The 18,583-nt window shown below is 58.0% G+C and overlaps 7 protein-coding genes across 7 annotated transcripts; all 7 read right to left on the reverse strand.

Annotated features, from left to right (window-relative positions):
• Positions 1–792: 792 nt before the first annotated feature.
• JKF63_06131 (uncharacterized protein) lies at positions 793–3,627 on the reverse strand (the record flags this gene model as incomplete). Its single annotated transcript, XM_067902082.1, has 1 exon — positions 793–3,627. One exon carries the CDS (start codon positions 3,625–3,627, stop codon positions 793–795), a length of 2,835 nt encoding a protein of 944 aa, XP_067758429.1.
• Positions 3,628–5,161: 1,534 nt separating this feature from the next.
• JKF63_06132 (uncharacterized protein) lies at positions 5,162–5,743 on the reverse strand (the record flags this gene model as incomplete). Its single annotated transcript, XM_067902083.1, has 1 exon — positions 5,162–5,743. One exon carries the CDS (start codon positions 5,741–5,743, stop codon positions 5,162–5,164), a length of 582 nt encoding a protein of 193 aa, XP_067758430.1.
• Positions 5,744–6,560: 817 nt separating this feature from the next.
• On the reverse strand, positions 6,561–10,124 carry JKF63_06133 (uncharacterized protein; the record flags this gene model as incomplete). The annotated part of the gene is made up of 1 exon (XM_067902084.1): positions 6,561–10,124. The coding sequence occupies one exon, from the start codon at positions 10,122–10,124 to the stop codon at positions 6,561–6,563; it is 3,564 nt and encodes a 1,187-aa protein (XP_067758431.1).
• A 1,218-nt stretch (positions 10,125–11,342) lies between these two features.
• Positions 11,343–12,005, reverse strand: JKF63_06134 (uncharacterized protein; the record flags this gene model as incomplete). Its single annotated transcript, XM_067902085.1, has 1 exon — positions 11,343–12,005. One exon carries the CDS (start codon positions 12,003–12,005, stop codon positions 11,343–11,345), a length of 663 nt encoding a protein of 220 aa, XP_067758432.1.
• Positions 12,006–12,519: 514 nt separating this feature from the next.
• Positions 12,520–13,467, reverse strand: JKF63_06135 (uncharacterized protein; the record flags this gene model as incomplete). The annotated part of the gene is made up of 1 exon (XM_067902086.1): positions 12,520–13,467. One exon carries the CDS (start codon positions 13,465–13,467, stop codon positions 12,520–12,522), a length of 948 nt encoding a protein of 315 aa, XP_067758433.1.
• Positions 13,468–14,265: 798 nt separating this feature from the next.
• JKF63_06136 (uncharacterized protein) lies at positions 14,266–15,498 on the reverse strand (the record flags this gene model as incomplete). The annotated part of the gene is made up of 1 exon (XM_067902087.1): positions 14,266–15,498. The coding sequence occupies one exon, from the start codon at positions 15,496–15,498 to the stop codon at positions 14,266–14,268; it is 1,233 nt and encodes a 410-aa protein (XP_067758434.1).
• An 847-nt stretch (positions 15,499–16,345) lies between these two features.
• On the reverse strand, positions 16,346–18,391 carry JKF63_06137 (uncharacterized protein; the record flags this gene model as incomplete). Its single annotated transcript, XM_067902088.1, has 1 exon — positions 16,346–18,391. The coding sequence occupies one exon, from the start codon at positions 18,389–18,391 to the stop codon at positions 16,346–16,348; it is 2,046 nt and encodes a 681-aa protein (XP_067758435.1).
• Positions 18,392–18,583: the final 192 nt, after the last annotated feature.

Below are 18,583 nucleotides of genomic sequence, written 5' to 3' on the forward strand. Positions count from 1 at the left end.
CGGCCTGCCGGTCTCCGATATGTTTAGCTGCGCCTCTTCACGCCCACGCCTATGTGCGCAGGCTGCTGCAGTGGGCTGCTGCTTTTGTTCTTGTTGCGGAGCTGCGGATATAAATATATATATATGTGTGTGTATACCGGTGGAGGGGGGAGGAGGGAGAGAGAAGGGCTGGTGAATCGTATGCATGCGTCTGCGAAAGCGTTGGACAACATTCTGTTTAGTTGCTGCACCGCACTAGCGCAGACATGAAGGGGGGAGAGGGGTAGAGGGGGGGGGGGGGCATTCTCTGATCGGTCGTATCGACGAGAAAAAGAAGCGGAGGAGTGCAATTGGTAGTTGAGGGGTACAAGGACAACAGGGGGAGAGGGACACACATACACACACACACACACACACACACACACAGGAAGTGACGTCACATATTGGGTTGTCCAGACAACACGTATGTTACATTTGCACTCAGAGGAGGGGGAGAAGGGGGGGGGAGGGGGAGGGGGAGGGGCTGCACGTTGCATCTCACACCTTCGAGTGAGCATCCCCATTCGTGCGCCAATGTTTTTTTTTTTTGGAAGAAAGAGAGGAGAGAACGGGAGGGACTGAGGGATGAGGAGGAGTGGGCGCGTGCGCAAAAAACGGTTGTGTCACTGTTGTGGCATTTAATCGACCGAGGCACCGGGTATACACTCCTCTCCCCCTCCTTGCTCCACTTCAACGCGCACACGCACACAAATGCCGTTTTTTTCCCCTCCACATAGATCACTTGCAAACACGCGATGCGTCCGCTGCTGCTCGTCAGTGCGCTGCACCATCAGCGACGGTGACACTGGTGTTGGTGTTATACAAAATGTTATGCGAAGCATTCAGCACGTCGATATCCGTGTCTTGCTGCAGCGTTTTGATTGCCTCGTTGTACGCGGTCCGCTCCTGCTCCGATGCATCGAACCAGGAGGACCAGGAGGGCAACGCGCGTGCTGCCGCAAGGCGGACATTCGGTACGCGGTCCGTGACGTAGTTTTGCAACAGGGGTAGCGTCATCGCGATGAGGTGCTGCCGCAGCATGTCCTGCGGGCTGAGCTTGCTCACGACCGGCAGCAGCACCTCTAGGCACTCGATCATCACTACACGCCACATATAGCTCACGGCGCGCGTCGGGGCAAGCGTGTCGGAGTTCAGCAGCTCGGTCGCCGTCTGAGCAGCCCACTCGCCGCCGTAGGCCTTTGCCACTTCCTTCAGCGTACGCACCGCCTGCGAGCGGACCGCGCTCACGGGGTCGTGCAAGGAAAGGAAGAGCATCTCGGTGAGGGGGCGGTACTGTTCAGGGCTAAGGGCTCTGCAAAAGTGGTGCACGGTGCGCATCACTGCATGTCGGATGCGCCAGTTGCGCGACTCGCACAGGGTTAGCACTTCTGTCATGAAGGAGTGAACAATCCCGTCGGCACGGTGCCGACGTGTGAGGGTGACATGAGCATCGAATGCACTGTCCGGTCCCCCACCCGCTACTGCGCCGCTGGTGAGATGTGAGGAGGGGTGCGGTGACTTATGGCGGCTGCCGCGATCGTTCGCTGTGGCCAGCGTCGCTGCAGAATGCCGACGCGAGGCGGAGTTGTGGGACGTCTTCGAGGAAGAGTCCACCTTCCCGATACTGCCGCCGTTGCTAACTAACACACTCTCTTGCACGGCTGCCTCCACACTCTCCTCTAGCGCTGTCACCAGCTTACCGAGGTTCTCTATAGCGTTCTCTTGCACAGAGAAAGCTGCATCCTGCATGAGTGCTTGCAGCGTCTTGCACATCGTGCGAATGACTTCATCATTGCCAAATAAAAAGAAGTGGTAGTGCCGAGCGACACTGAGCCGTACAACCGGGTTGGTATCCTGTGATAGAGCCACTGCGACAGGGACACAACCGTGCTGGACAACCACGCTACTGCAGTGCTGCACCATGCAGTCTAGCTGCCGTGCCACAGCTGCGCGCGTCTCCGGCTCCTCGTCACGTCCAAGAGTCTCCATGACCCCCTCCAGGTCATCTGCGTTCAGTACCAGTGCTGCCATTGCACCTAGCTGATTCGCTGCGGTGTAGCGCACGCGCCAGCTGGGGTCCATGTACGCAGACAGGAACGTGCCAAGTAGATACTTCGACGTGGACTTGGGCCCGATAATCGGCGCCAGCTTCACCACCTCTTCTATTAAAAGGTATCGAACAGTGTCACTGAGGTCGTCCGTGGCCAGGCGCTTCAGCAGCGGCAGCGGCATCTCAGCCAGCGTGAGCCGGTGCACAGCCGCCACACGCACCCAGTCATGCAAGGACGTAACGACCGCGGAACGCACGGTTCCCGATGTATCGCTGCTGCACTCTGCGTAGTAGTCGAACATGTCTGACACACTCAGCCCGCTTGCCTGGAGAACGGCGGGTCGCATCGCCAGGTGGCCGAGCAGCCCGGCGGCCACAACTCGTGGCGCGATCCAAAAGGAAATCCGCATCGCCATCACAAAAGGGAGGAATAAGTCGAGCAGCACTTTGTCCTCGACCATCTCAAAAATGGCCTGCAGGGAAGTCGTGATGACCTTCGCGACGACCTCCTCCGCGGAGCAGCAGAGCTCCATGATGAGGCCCATGAAGTAGGTGAGGTTAGCTGCGCTGCGCGGCTCCACGCACGCTATAATCTGCGGCAGCGCGCGTGCGATGCAGGGGGCACAGTCGTCAAAGGACTCGCCATAGTCGTCTGCCTCGAATGCGGTCAATAGCGCCGGCAGGAGATGATCGAGGATGCGCGGCGTGGACATACCCTGCGCCGCAGCGATGCAGCCCCCCTTAACGAATGTTCGGCGCTCCTCCAGGCTGCCGAGGTTGTAGTATTTCTTGACAGGCGGGTCATGCAGGTCTAGATCGAGGCACACACTGGACGTGTCGTCGTTGTACGCCTCGGAGGCCGACGCGTCACTTTCTGTGCGGGGGTTGAGGGCAAAGGCAGCGTTCATTGAGATTCGAGGATTACAGCTGGCCGCTGTTCTATTCGGGGACGTGCTTGGAGAGGAGGAACCCTTACCACCACTGGAAACTCCGTTCAGACTCGCGTAGATGCCAAGGGCGCTGGCACTACCGACGTGGCCGGTGCCACATGGCTGCGCTGACGGCCCTACATCTGTGCACAAAGCTAGAGACGGTGGCGTCGCTGAGAGAGACGACGTCGACGTCGACGACAATGCCCCCGTCCTCGTCAGAGAGGAGGAGGAGAATGATGATGATGCTGATGAGTCGAGGGCGTTCTCGTGCGGCGTGTCGTGGCTGTAATCGCTCATGTCAGTCGGTGACGGCGAGCGCGACGATGAGCCGTACAGAGGAGTACGCGGTGCCTCCCCCTCAATCCTTGGCGAGGGCGAGGTTCCTCGGTAATGAGCCTCGTCCATTCGATTGCTACTGGCTAATGATGATGATGTTGGTGGCATTGCCGGCGATGCGACGCCAGATTTGGCAATGGGGTCGGATATGATAAACGGCGTCCGGAGCTCCTGAGTTTCACGCGCCGTAGGCGAGGAGACTGTGAGCGAGCTCAGCAGCGGTGGCGACTCTACAGACGTAGTGATGGTGCCCGCTCCACAGGCCGCCAAGTTCGGGTCCTCATTACTCATAACGCTCGTTGAAAGTTTGCAGAGGGTAGGCGTTATCACTGCAGTGCCGAATGATGGTCGCACCCCCGTGCGTGTGTTTGTGTGGGGTGTGGGGGGTGTCCCCCTTCACGAGTTGATGTCGATCTCGGTGTGTGTTTCTTCCTGCGTGAGCTTGACTGGAGCAGCGGCTCTGATGCAATGCGTATGTTGTGGGCCCGTGTCGCCAAAAGTCACGTAGGACGGGGTAAAATTCTCAATCTGTTCCCGCTTCCTCCCCCCTCCCTTCGGCTTCGTCACTCGCCTGAGGGGTTTAGAGTAGGGGGAGGGAGGGAGGGGGGAGGGGGAGGGGGAGGGGAAGAATGGAGGGGGGAGGGGGGAGGAGGGCCAAACACTCATTCACACATGCACAAGGGGAGTCCTGAATACACGGAAGAGCGGTGCGTTCCAAGAAGGCCTGAAGCAAAAGCAAATTTCTACAAAGAGTTGTGTCAACGGCAAAAAACCCAACCAAAATCAAGGGAGTGAGGAGGAGGAGGAGGAGGAGGCGCACTCGAGAAGTGGCGTGTGTATATATACACAGAGGAGGTTGGGATGGGAGAGGGGGAGGGAGGGGGGGGGAGGGGGTACTCGTCGCAGCTAAGCCTTGTGTACTGCTAGTGAATCAATAAAAACATCCCAGAGACACCCTCGATTACAGAGACTTCCACCAGCTAAACTTTGAAGTGCGTATGTTGGTTTTAGGGCAGAAAGAAGCAGTGTGGGGGCGTAGCGAAGGGATGGGGTACTAAGGCATGTGAGTGAGGCCGAGGAGGAGGAGGAGGAGGCAGGCAGAAGGCGAACGAGGGTAGGGGTGGGGATGAGTCATGGATGCATTGACATCCAACGGGATGGAATGCGTCTGCGTGTATACACCAGAAACATGAAGGATTGGTTTGAATGTGGTGCACCTCGAGAGAAGTATAGCATAATCACGTCCGCGTATGTGATGTCCAATACAAGTATATATCTTGTGTGTGTGTGTGTGTGTGCTTGCGTGATTGGCAGAATGATGTGCATCCGCCCGGTCGCATGAAAAGACGACATCCACACAAACAGAAGAAAACACACACACACACACACACACACACACACACACACACAACAAAGATGCATGCTCCCGTGATCTTCAGCGCTCGTTCCAGAAGCTCCGCTTGGCATGAGAGGGAGAGAGAGAGAAGCGATGATCACCACACGACACAGCGAAGGGCAAACCCTACACACGGGCGAACACACCTATACATTATACATATGTATTGGGTGGTTGCATGGGTTCAGCCGTTTCCACGCCGTGTGTGTGTGTGCGTGTGTGTGTAGGGGGCATCCATAACCGCCTATGTACATGAGAAAGAGAAAGAAATGAGGGTGTCTCGGTGACACTGAGACACGCACACGCAGGGGAGTGCGACACAGGCACCCCGCGGTGTGCGTACTCTCAGCGATCGCGATGAGAGGTGTTCGCGGCTTGAAGGAGAAACCCCTGCCGCCTTCAAGTGCGCAACGGGAAAGCCCTTTTTATTTAGATGCTCTTGGACAAGGGTGCACCAGCCGTTGACGGCACCTGTCCGAGTTGCTTCTGAAGCTCTACAATGTCGGGTGTCGTGGTTGGCACGGGGGTGCACAAGTACGCCGCCAGCTCGTCGATGCGCACTTGACCTTTTTCATCGGTTGGCACCTCGGCGAGGAGTTGCCGCACGTCTGCTTCAGGCATTTTTTCTCCCAGTGTCGTGAGAAGAGTAATGAGTTCAGAAAGTTTTAGTCTGCCCGAGTCACCCACGTCGAAGGCGCGCAAAGCTGTCACAAGATCGTCCTCTGTCGGACCCGTGTACGGCTGTCGCATCAGCTTCACGAATGCGTCGTACGGGACGGGGTTGGGCAGTGGCCGTAGGAGATCGTTGAACTCTGCCTCTGTGTAGCGGCGGCCGAGGCTGCGCATGATATGCTTGAGGTCAATGTGTGACACAGACCCAGTATGGCGGTCGTCGAAGAGGTTCCATGTCGAGCTCCACTCCTGTGGAACCGTGGAGGTGCCGGCCGCTGGTGAGGCTGCTGCTGCTGCCGTTGCTGCGGAGGCAGCGGTTGGTGGTTCAGCAGTGGCCATGGCGTGCACCAAAGTCAAATGGAAAGAGTGGAGAAGAGTGGAAGGGGGGGGGGAGGAGGAGGACTTCTGAAGGGCTGAGAGTTGTCTACTGTACGAGTTTGTCCACAAACACACACACGCAAAAATATAAATATCTATGCTTGTATTCCGAGGAGCATGTCCACGTCGTTTGTTCTTTCATGAGAGGTTAAAAAAGTTGTGTGGAAGGTGGTGTGAGGAGGTGATGAGCAGCATGAAGAGGGGGAGGAGGGCAAATTCCCACACACACACACATCGATAATAGGTGATACAGACATCATGAGGCAACTGGTCAACGGAGATGGCAGGTCCGTAACCGCGGCGGTGAGAGAGAGGGGAGGGGGTTGAAGGGGGTGGTGGGGGGGATGGAGGGGTGTCAACAACAGTGGACAGCCATCGGGCACCTATCCGACTCTGTTCTGTAGGCCAAGGAAGCACCATACGAAGGGGGAAGCAACGAGACGGCGGCAAGAAGGTGTAGTGGTGGTGGGGTGGGATGGACGCGGCAAAGGAGGGGTGGGGGGGGATGAGGGGCAAGTAAATATATGTTGCATCTAAACAGACAGAGTGAGTCAAGGGGGGGGGGAGGGGTAGGGCTGTAAATGTAAGATGAGGTACACTTATGGAGGAGGGGGTACGGGGTGGGTGGGTGGGGGTGGGGTGGGAGCGCATGTGAACGGCATAAAAGGAGAAACATGATTGCGTATGTCAACAAAAAAGTGCGTACGTTACACAGACACACACACACACACACCAGCGTACACATTATGCAATCTACCACCTACCTCTTTTTTTTTTCTCACGTAAATCGCGGTCTGCCCAATCTTGCGAGGGTGGCTGATGTGGACGAGGGTGAGGGACTCGTGGATGGATTGGGAATCCTCTTTTGTATATGTGAAGACGCATTGGTAGACACAGCGGAGAGACCGTGACGCGGGGGCTGTGGCAGCAGCGGTGGTGGGGACCTGGATGGCACTCGAGCTGGTGAAGGCCTGGCGGAGGAAGGCTTGTACGACCTCGGTGTCGGCTGTGAGTAGGGCGGTGTGCACGACCGTACTGCAGGCGATGTACTGCTCCAGTGGGGCCGCCGAGAAATATCGTGTCGTTCTCCAGAGGAAGTGCTGACACCACCCGGTTTGTGAGCCCCAGCTCCACAATGGCGCCCTGGGAGAGGCTGCGACGCTGAATAGGTTGCTGCTAACGGCGGCGTGTCGCCGTGGAGGAGAGACGTGTGCGCTGGTGTCGGCGAGGCCTTGTGGGAGGGGTGTGGCGACGACCGCTGTCCAGGGACTACGAACCGTTGCTCTGTGCAGTGCCGTGCGAGCGCCGGCGTTGTTGGGGAGACGGAGCGGATGGGTGGATTCGATCCCAAGGGCGGCGGGCTAGAGACACTGCGATTGCGCACGCGTGAGACAGGAGGAGGCGTTGTTGTGCGTGACACTGTCAGCAGATCGCGGACACGTTGACCGTGAACCCACAGCTCCGCTTTGGCAGACGCCCGCAGAGGCGACAGAGGGGCGCCAGGAGCCTTGTCGTCCTCGTTGCCCACATCCGCGGTGTCCTCACGGGGGTCGGTGGCGGCTTGCAGTGCATCCCACGCTGCGATGAGCTCCTTCAGATGTTTCACTATGCGGGGGAGTTCCTTCGCCACCCGCCGCCGTGTTCTCTCTTCCTGAAGCAACTGCTTGGCCATGTTTACTCTCTTGCTCAAGAGACGCTCGCGGCTGGTTGCATGCATCTCAGCCTCTTCCCGGACGATTTCCTGGTAGTCATGCACCAGTGGGGCAGCTTGACCTATAATGTGCAGCCGCAACGTCAACAGCTCCACCTCGTCGGCTGCCTGCTCCCGCACCTGCTGACACGCCGTGAGGTGGCGTTGGAAGCTAAGAAGCACATTATCAGCTGACGACGGTGTTTGTGGCACGGCGGCCGTCGCTTGCTTTCCTGGGAGCGTCTCCAGCAGTTCTTCCTCCATCGCCACACGCAGCTCACCGTCCGGTGCCACTGCGTACGTCTTATCGCGCGTCGCCGCATAGTAGATCTCGTATACATGCCGCAGCCGCGCCATCGTCTTCTCCACTAGAAGGTCCTGCTGTGCGCTGAGGTGCGCCTGAAAGGCGACACGGGTCTGGTGGACATAGTCAAGTACTGGCGCGTAGGATGTGGCGTGAAGAACTTGGCGGACGGCGGGTGGCAAGTACAAGCCGTCACCCGTCTGGGGCGCACACCTCTCTTCACCAGCACTATCGCTGCAATCCTTCGTTGCCGGTAACGTGATTCCCGGACCGCTCTTCGAGAACGACCCCATCGAACCCGCTGAGAAGGGTGATGCCGGCGTGACGTGGGGCAGCGCCGCGCTTGCTGGAAGGCGCGGCTGTTGTTCATGCTGCTGCTGCGCGGCCACATCCGCATCGTACGCGGCATGGAGCTGCCTGTACCGCGCGACGATCTCTTCGACTGTTCTCTCATACGGCTCCGGTTTGAGAGGCGGGAGAAGCGGCGAGCAGATGCTGGTTGTGGCGAGCCGCGATGTAGTGCTCTCTTCATCCCGGTTGTAGGGGGTAGGACCGCTGCCCTTACCTTCGTGCCCCGCCGCGTCCTTGGAGCGAGGCGGCAGGACCGACAGAAGTGAAGTCTTTGGAGATGTCTTTTGCATGGATATGGCCCTCCACAGCACCTCTAGTGTATCCAGCGCGTGTAGCTCCTCCTGTGTCTCGAGCTGCATGCGACGGTTGTGTTCGTTGATACTGTGCATAATTGCGTCAGCCTCAGTCTGGATGCGAGTGAGTGTGAGGTCCTGGTGAGTGCCGTACGCTGTTATGCTCGACACGTCCACTTCCATCAACGTCGCACGCGCCGTCTCATCTGACGGCGTGCTGGGGGAACGGCTCTCCTCCGTGTCAGCGGGAGCGCCTGCGCGTTTTGCACCAGCGACAACGCTGGCGGATGTCATTGTTGTTTGCGCAGTCGTGCTGGTGTCAGTAGCCACACCCGTGAAGCTGTACGTCGGTCCCACTGAGAGACCTAGCTCCTCTTCACAGCCCTGCCCGAGGAGTGCATGGTTGACGTTGTCGCCACCACTGCTTGCGACCCGCGGTAGGTCAAGGGAGCATGAGGATGCCGACAAGAGTAGTTGCAGCTCCGCACGTGTGGCGTCCTGCAGCGAAGTTGTCGGGCGGTTGACAGGGGCCGCATTGGCGTCTCCCTCTTCTTTAGCATCGGGGGACCAGGAACTTTCTTCGCACTTGACGCTAAACGGCGCTGCAGAGACGACGGCGAGGCTGGAGGTCTTGGAGGATGTCACCGGCGAATGAAACCTGGAGGAGCGCGAGGAAGGCGCGTCGACGGGAGTTGTTGTTGGGGGCCTTTGATGGACCGGGGAGTTCGAACCGTGGCTAGCCCGCTTTCGGTCCTCAGTGTCCCTCCCCCGTCTGTCCACCTCTTTCTCCTCCCACTTGCCGAGGTATTTGGCTCTATAAGCGGCACGCAGCAACACTTGATCTTGTGCGCTGCGATTCATGATGGCACGTTGCTTGCACAGCAACTGCAACACTTGCAGACGGTTGTCAGCGAGCCGCTGCAGTCGATCTAGCTCCGCTCGCAGCTGCTGACGCACGCCTTCATGGGTGTTGTCCTTCAGTAACCGACGCAGGGCTTCGGTTGCGGCGCCGCGGTCATCGTTGCCGCTCATATTTGACCCCCGGTTGCTGTTGCCATCGCGAGTCTCTAAACGCACGCCACTACTTTCATGAATGCACTCATGCTCCTGCTCGTCGTTGTTCTCGCCCTGCTTCTTCGGTGGACACGAGTCTCCGAGGAGTGTAGTGAAAGAGGGGAGAGAGGGATACGTCAGCTCTTTTTCACCTGACGGCGGCACGGGAAGTTCTGCACCCTCCCCATGGAGGTTGTTTCTCTTCTTCGGCGGCGAGGTAACGGCCGACTCCGCGACAGTGTCCGATGAGAACGCTTTACTATCACCAGTGCTTCCTCTGCCACAGTCGCCACCACCGGGGAAAGGGTAGCGTTGCTGCGTCTGTGCGTAGTACTCCTTGAGGAGCGACACGATCGAGGCCACCTCTGGGCGCCGCGGTGTTTCATCCAGCCGTGTGGCGAGGTGGCACACGTCTCGAAGGAGTGCATCGTTTTCTGTGGCGGCGTTGTACTCGGCGGCCTCCTGCAGAGCACAGAAGTCGTCGAGGAAGGGAAGGAGGGAGTCGAAGAGAAAAGCGTCCCACTTTTGCTGTCGGTCGCGCGATGCGATGCCCATTCGCTTCCACACCGCATGTACGCGCTGAGTGACGTTGGAGAGCTGCTCCACCGCCGGAGCGACGCGCGGGTCAGTCTTGCCAATTGCGGCATCCATCGCGGAAGGGGGGAAGGGGGGGGGGTGCACACGGTTTCGATGCTGCACTTCGTGGTGCGTGTGTTTCTAATAGTCTGTGGAGTTTGCTTCTAAATTATATATGTGTGTGCGTGCGTGTCCGTTGGTGGTGTATGCCTTCTACGGTGAATGATGTATCACACGAGGGGTGGGTGGGTGGGTGGCGTCCAAGGCACACACGCACTTGCCCTGTGTGCTAGGAGAGACTCAAGTAATGAATTCGAGCTCCCCCTTCTTGTCTTCAAAAAACAAACAAGAGTGTTGCTGCCGGCAGTGTGGCATACTAGGGAAAAATAGACAACGGTGGTGGTGGCGCGTCCAGTTTACGCAATCAGCGATATGGAACGAAGAAGAGCAATGTGGAGTTTTGCGAAAAAAAACAGAAAGTGGGGGTGGGTGAAGAATGGGATGAGGGAGAGATGCGCTTCCTGATCCACAAGGATATCCGTGGCTGGGCGAGGGTGATGATGTAGCAGCAAAACCTCCTCCTCCTCTTCCAGAGCACAGCAGGTGTTGGCCAGCGACAGCAATGAAAAATAAAAAGACCGTTCATTTTGTGTTGGCGAGTGGGATGTGCGTGCGGTAATACACGACGCAGGTCCTCACGTTGGCTGAGTGATACTGGCCGACAGTTGTCCTCCCAGTTCCGCGAGACGGACATTTTTATTTGTGTTTCTTGTCGTTGGTTTTTCTGCGCGTCAAATGAGCAACAAAAGGGGGTTCGGATGCCCATGCGCGCCTCTGTGTGTTGCAGTGTGTGTGTGTGTGTGTGTGGAGGCGGTGGGTCGGGCGCTAGGGGGGGGGGGAGTTGTCGGGCAGATGACCCATCACTCCCATTCATGAAGTTGGCATGGAAGAACAACACAACTCTCCTTTGTTATGCTCTCCCCTCTTCCTCCGCTTCGTATTTCTTTTCGCCACGCCCCTCCCCCCCCCCCCCCACACACACACAGACGCGTATGTCCCTCCACCCCGTCAAAAAGAAAAAAAAACAGTGAAATAAGGTGAGAAAAAAGTAAAACAGGAAGGGTGAGAGTGGGGGGCACCACCTATTGCTCAACGTTTTGTTCATGATGTGATCCCGTCGTATTCGTTACGCATGCTCATCTCTCACGGCTTACCCCCCGCCCCCTGGAGCTCAAACACACACATACACACACGCTATACATCAAAGCGTGCGGCCTGGCTGATGTCCTATGCTTACTCAGCGGAGGCGGTGATCTGCTTTGGCTCGATCACGGTGATCACATCGGGCAGCGGTACCGACGGGCCGTTGCGACCAGTCGAGTCGCCGGGCAGCATGATCTTGACCTTGACGCCGATGCAACCGGCGCGCATGTAGCAGTGGCGGCAAGCGGAGTCGACGAAGGCCTTGTGGGCTGTACCGGACTTGATCATGTAGCCGTCGCGGAAGGTCATGCTCTTCGCGCGCTGGCCCTTGATCTTCCCACCGACAGTGACCTCACAGCCCTTGGCGCCAGACTCCATGACGTAGCGGATGATGCCCATGGCAGCGCGACGCACCTGAAGGTTGCTGAGGAGCTTGAAGCGGAGGGACTCCACCTGCGCCATCGCCGAGAGGCCGCGCAGCTCAACGCGCTCAACGTAAAGCTGGAGCTTGCCTTCCTTGTAGTTGAAGCGCTGCTGGATGCAAGCCGTCAGCTCGCGAATGCGACGGCCGTTCTCACCAAGCACCTCACGGGTCTTGGTCGCCTTGATGACGATCTCCGTGCGGAGCGTCGTAACGTGGTAGCTGACGCCGGAGAAGCCCTCCTCGGCCAACTCGCGCTTCAGAAACTCGAACAGCTCGGCGTAGAACACGCCGTCGCGGATGATCATGCGCTTCTTGGAGAGCGGGCCCATTTTCGCTGCAGTGAAGAGAAACGTGCACCTTTAGAGAACAAAAAAAGGCTTTTTCCCCCCAGCGAATGCACAGAGGGGGGGGGGGAGTGATGATGGTGGTGGTGGTGTCCATGCAGTGGAGTGTGTGTGTGTGTGTGTGTGTGTAGACGCGGTGGGAGAGAGGAAGAGGGTGGGGGGTTGGGTGGGTTAGGGAAGACAGGCAAATGTGACATGCACACGTACACACACACGTGCCAGTGTACTGCGTAGTGGAGGCATCGATCTACTCTCGATAAAAAAAAGTGCGATTTGGGCTTTGCCCTCTTCTTTTTCCCTTCAATCTTTTTTTTTTAATTGCTTCTGCTGCTGCTGCCGCTGGTGGTGGTGGTCGGGGGATATTTCACGACGGTGCGGGGAGAGGGTTACGATCTTCATGAGTTTTGATGGCAGCAGTAGAGACTGCGTCCACACAGAGAGAGAGAGACAGCCGCTCCCCTTCCCCCCGAAAAGAAAACACAACGGCAGGGGATTGTCGCTAGTGATTGAGGTCATCATTCTCTGGACAGTACACCTGACATCGCTTCAGCCGCTTAAGAACGGCATCAATGTCTGTATCGTCATCGGCAGCCTTCCCACGCGTCGGGGTAGCCACGCCAAAACTCCGTTGCACCTCCGCGGTGGAGTTTCCCCATCCATAGCGATGAGGAGAAGCACCGGTATTGGCAATGTCACCAGTGGTGGTCGCCACCACACTTGGTGGTGGTGTCTGTAGTGTGTCCGAGAGGGAGATGCTCTGTTGGCGTTGCGTGGTCGGTGGTGCATCCGATGAGGTCGGGCCTTGTGGTGCGTTGCTCGCGGCTTCCGCCAAGTGAGAGGTCGGCTTCCCAGAGAACCACCGGCTCCAGAACCCACCGTCCGCCTTCGATGTTACTTCATTAGCGTCCCGCCAAGCGGCGGCATCGTTTGTGCCCGCCTCCCGTGGGTTTCGCCCAAACGGGCTGAAGCGACGCTCCCTTTCCTCTTGCTGGGGGTGCTGCGCTTTTTTTGTTGCAGACTTCTCCCAGTCTGCTGCTGCCAGCTGTTCCTCGATGGTTGGCTGGTCCTCCATCTTGTTCGGGTACCCAGGGTGCCACCGACGCAGCACCACGTCAGGGGAGCAGTCAAACATATCCTTGCCGAGTCGCTCATTCACATCGTTGTGCATCTCACACAAGTAGTGCGAGACGGTGTGCTTGTCCTGGACGTTTGGTGGGTGGTTACGCACGTACTCCCGCATGTGGTAGGCGCACCAACTGCACGCATACACGTGCGCCCAAGAATAAATAAAGTTCTTCATTGCTTCTTGCTGAGCAGCGGACGGCTTATACGGGTACACGGCCGCCGAGGAGTGGAGGATGTTCCATCCCGACATGCCCAGCTCCATGGGAGTCGGGCACACACCCGGGATGGTGGTGAGGCGTTCTTGTTCTTCGGTGTCTGACATTATGGCTGAGAAATCACAGGGCAAGTGCAGCTTCTTCACGTTATAACGACAAATGCCGTTGGCCGCGTGCGAGCGTGTGTGTATGTGCCCGAGTTCACAGTCCGTTCTTTTTTTTTTTTTGGGGGCGGGAGGGGGAAAAGGAGAGGGGGGAGGTGCTTAGATGAGAGAGAGGGAGTGGGTGGTTGCCAGTAGAGGTGTGTGTGTGTGTGTGTGTCGGGGGGAGGGGGGTAATGGGAAAAAACCTTTTTTTTTGCGATGTCTTTCGCGATGGAGCGAGTCAACGAAAGCAGCGCAGACGGGAGTGCACACAAGGCAACACACCACCGTGAAGTATATATATATCAACCAAATGGGGAGGTGCGTGTGTGTGTGTGTGTATGCTTGGGGAGCGAATTTGGGGGGGGGGGATTGCGATGTAATACGCATTTGCACGTGCGCTCACCCAGCCCCCCCCCCCTTTGAATCGATTCTTCTTCCTCGTGGGTAGTGGCGGTTTTGGGTGTACGCTCAGGGACGATGACAAAGAGGGTCCTCCCCTCTTTTACCCCACCTCCACATATGCCGATCGGCCGGGTGTACAAACAAGCCAGGGAGAGGAGGAGGAGGGGGGGGAGGGAGGGAGGGAGGGAGAAGATCACGTAGATAGATGGAGGGAAGACGAGGGGGTAGAGGGCAGCTGTTCATTGACACTTCCCCCCCCCCCTCCCCCTCCCCCCGGTCTCCCTCCTTGTCCCACCTACTCGCCTTGAACCCCAAATCCCTCATTCTTCTGCTACGCTTTTTTTTTTGTACAGCATCCTATTGAATGGCCTTCATGCGTGCCATGAGCTCCTCCATAGACGCACCAGACGTATTGACGTACTTACTTTTGTCTTCTGGTGACGCCCTCTCAGCCTCCTGGCTCGCGTACGCGTACTCCAGGCCACAGTCACCCTCCCCACCGCCGCTCCGTAAAACCGTTGTGTTGTTGTTGCTTGCTGCTCCAGCAGGTGAGGGGCTGCGTCCAGTCCTCGCCTGGACGGCGAGCGAGTCCTTGCCTTCTGCCTCGACCGTGATGCCCCACTCGGCTGCGCATGCCTTTGCCCGAGCCTGGGCCGCTTGCAGCTCCTTTTGCGCGCGATCTGCACGAGCCTCGCGTCTGGCATAGAGCGGGTGCGCTGCCTCACCCATCATCAGCACCTTTGCCGCGTAGGCAGCCTGTCGCTCCCCGCAGACCGCGTTACGGCACTCCGGGTTCGCCTTCAGTTCCACACGGGGAAAAAAGTCGCGCATGGCGTCGTAGCCAACGTACTCGGATACTTCGCCAAACTGGAGAAGGTACTTGAGCGCGTTCTGCGCAACGAATCCAGCGATGATGCCCATGGTGGTCGGCAGAGAGGCCGCGCAGACGCCCTCTCGTTTTGCTTCTGGCAGGCCGGTGGCGACAACGAGGGGAGGGCAACACTCGTAACACGGGGTGATACCTGGCAACAGTAGCTGGATGTGTCCACTGACCGCGTTCTCGGAAACACCGCTCTCGATCCACGGTACATCGTACGTCAGACACGCAAGATTTATGGTGAGGCGTGCCTGAAAGTTGTCTACACAACACAGTAAGAGATCGATTGGTGAGTTGGGGTCGACTCCGCCCTTCGTCAGCGCGTCCGAGAAGCGCTGCCAATTCTCTGGCAGCGTAATATTATACGCGTGCGGCTCGATGACTGTGTCAGGGTTGATACTCTCGAGAGTGCTCTTGGCCGCTTGCACCTTCGTTAGCCCCTGCTGCTCAGGGCGGTAGAAGAGGCGGTTCATGTTGGCCAGCTCCACCGTATCGTAGTCGAAGAGAAGAATTTTGCCGATGCCGCAGCGCGTCAGCATCTCCGCCACGACGGAGCCGACCCCGCCCGCGCCAACGATGGCGACCGCCTTATCACGAATGCTCGCATAGTTCTCCACGATGCCCATTCCCTGAAGCGCCATCAAACGGCTGTAGGGGTTATCATCGCGCACCTCGGCGCTGATCCTCGGCACTGGTGGGGAACCAGAGGACATGTTTGGTGTGCGGGCGGGGAGGGGGGAGGGTAGGACCGCGGTGATGGATGATAGAGGTGAGGCCGAGATGACGGCGAACGGCTTGCGTCGGAGAGCAAGCAGACCAGATATCAGCGACTGTTCTCAAAACAAACTGTTCCCCATCCGAGTTCAATTGCGCGGGATGTCTGCGGTCTAACTTGAATAATGCAGAGACTTTTATAATATAAATGGCTGTTTTTTGTTTTACAGTGAGGCGATGATGACCAATGCTGTGGGGGTGGTGCATGTATAGGGAGTGGGAGTGGGGGTTGGGGGCTGCGTGCGTGTGGAGTGCAGAATGTGGCAGATGGTAACAACAAATAGGAGAAGAATACGGGAATAGAGGGAGGGGGGGGGGGGCAAGTCACGCGCTCGTATGCTGACATGAATCGTCCTGTTGGTGTGGGTGGGAGGAGGGGGGGGGGAAGGACAAAATAAAGCAGTGAATAGATACAGGGATGCCGCGCTTCACTTTAATCCTCAGCATTTGATGCGTCTAGCTCTCTCCCTCCCACCCCCCCCTTCATCACTGGCCGCCACGGTGGCAATTTGTGGATGCGTATTATGTTGTGTGTGTGTGTGTGTGTGTTTCTATTTTTTTTTAATCATCTGTACGAGTCATTTGAGGCTCACGTGTACGGTTTTGTGTGAGGAGAGGACGAAGGAAGATAAGAAGACGAGCAGGCAGCACTCGCGCCACTATGGCCACTCTCCCATTCACCCGTGCTCGTAGTGCCCTCCTCACTTGCCCATATATGTGTATGTATATATACCCCCCCCGCTCCCCCGAGCCCACGTCTTGCCGCACTCATCGAAATCACCCAGTTCAGTTTTGCGTCGGCCCTCGCGACATGGAAGCGACACAGCTGGCGAGGAACTCGCGGAGTTCAGCATCCTGCGCATACTCCTCTTCCGCTTCGTCGTCCACCTCGTTGGCGGAGGTGTAGGTGCGAACGAATGCTTCAAAGTCAAGTGGGTACATCGAGTTCAGAGCAGTGTTGGTGGTGGTGATGGTATGCGAGGTCGGGGCCAGCAGTGGCGTGGCAGTGACTCCCGTCGGGAAACCAGAGCTTGTGCGCACAGCGTCGGTATCAGTGCTGCGGATGCCGGGGGTATCCCCACCGGTCATGACCATAATCACTTCTGATGGCGACGCAGTTGATCGCGGCGTTGCGTATGCGAAGTCCGCGACGCTGTTGCTCTCTCGAGACAGGCGGGACGCCTGTCCCAGGGCTGAGGCAGCGGCACTGGCGCTCACAAAGCTGGCCTCCACGTGGGACGGGGTGCCGCTAGTGGTGCTGTTTCCAGTGCCTACTGGCGGCAGAGCATCGCCTTCCCCTTCTCCGTAGCCCGGCGTCGGCGTCGCAGGCGCCTCAGTTTGGGCGCCGCCAGCGCCTTTCGATGACCGATAGTGACTGCTGTGCCGAGGGGAGTTGACGGCGGAGCTGATGGCCGTTGCGATACTCGTATCTGCAACTCCCCCTACCGCATCGCTGGAGCCCGAAGCTCTTCCGCTATCATGCGGCGAGTCCAGCGCTGCCACGTGCAGGATGAACGAGACGAGCCCCGGGACAGGGACTGAGGGTGCACCGCTGGTCACCAGTGACGGGCGGGCAGCGGTGCTGAATGCCCCCCCCGATCGGTTTTTTCGCCTCGCGGCGTCGACGTGGATCGAAGGGTGGTGCTGTTCCACCTCCTCTGGCGTGATGCTCGCGATAATGATCGGTACTCCGCTCTCGCCTGTGAAGAGTTTCAACTGAACGCCAAGCTGCTCTGCCAGCCATGTAGCGTTCTTAAAAGGCTTCACTTCAAACGTTTTGCTTGGCAGTGAAACGAAGTCCACTGTGACGGTGGTTGTTGCTGCACACCCCGGTGCTGCGTGCAAGGAGTTGCGTCGCGGATCCTGCTGCTGCTGTTGGCTAGTGCTCAGCGCTGTTGGCGGCAGTTCCGACGGCTCGAACTCCATCTCCGTCGCAGCGCCGACCCCGTCTGTCACTGCTGCCGGGGCGGCGGGCTCGAAGAAGCGGAAGAGCGTGAAGGTGTGCTTGAAAGCGGTCACCACGGTGGAGCTACCGTCCGTGGCCCTGAGATCGCCAGGTGAAGCCGCAGCCGAGCCACTCTCACGATCGCTCGCTGCCGCTGCTGCCTGCCGCACCGAGCGCAGCTCCAGCCCGCCGCTTTTTGGCAGCGTCAACGCACACAGATTCGCACTGGATGGAAGCGAGGCGAGGAGGCTACCGTACGCGCGAGCTTCCCCGCAGACCTCGAAGCGGTAGAGCGACAGATTTACATCAATACTAGTCGGCTCCCCCTCCGCCAGACGAAGAAGAAACGTTTTTGTGAGATTGGGTCCGTAGGTGCAGTGCACGCGCACCAAGTCCGTCTCTGCTCGACCTTTCCACATATCGTCATCGGTGTGAGCGCGTTCCGTAGAGGCGTCGCCCCCTGCTACTGACGCCGTGTCAGAGGATGCCGCACTTCGGTACTGAAAGTCGATGCTTTGAACGCTGGTGTTGTTGTGCTGCCGAAGCACTGTCGCACCGAGTGTCTTGGTGAGGAGGCGCAAGTGTGGTTTTGGGCGATCGTCGTTGGTGCCATCCCACCCATTGTTCGCCGCCGCATCTGAGCTCACGAGGCGGCTGCCATTGTCGAGTCCGCTTTGGCGCGACGGGATCTCCAATAGGAAACGGTCGAAGCAGTGCTCATGCATCCACACCGCGATATGCCCACTGTGGTGGGGCGACACAGCGCTGATCTCAATGCCGTCGCTTAGCCCCACAATGTTTACGGCATCACCGAGGCGACTCACACATATGAGGGCGCTGAGAAACACGCGTATATTGGGGCCGCTGACGGTGAACTGAAAAAACATGAGGTTTTGCTTGCACTGGCAACGAAAAAACAAACAAACAAACGGTCGTGTTGCTAACGTCAGCTACTGTCGATCTCCTGCCTTGATAGGGAGTAGATGGGGGAGAGGGGGGGGGGGAGGGGGGGGGGGTCAGGGAGAGGAGCCGGGGGACAAGTAAATTCTGCTCATGTATGGATTTGTGTTTTTTTATTT

The sequence above is a fragment of the Porcisia hertigi genome, chromosome 15 (genome assembly GCF_017918235.1).
Source record: "Porcisia hertigi strain C119 chromosome 15, whole genome shotgun sequence".
NCBI lineage: Eukaryota > Euglenozoa > Kinetoplastea > Trypanosomatida > Trypanosomatidae > Porcisia > Porcisia hertigi.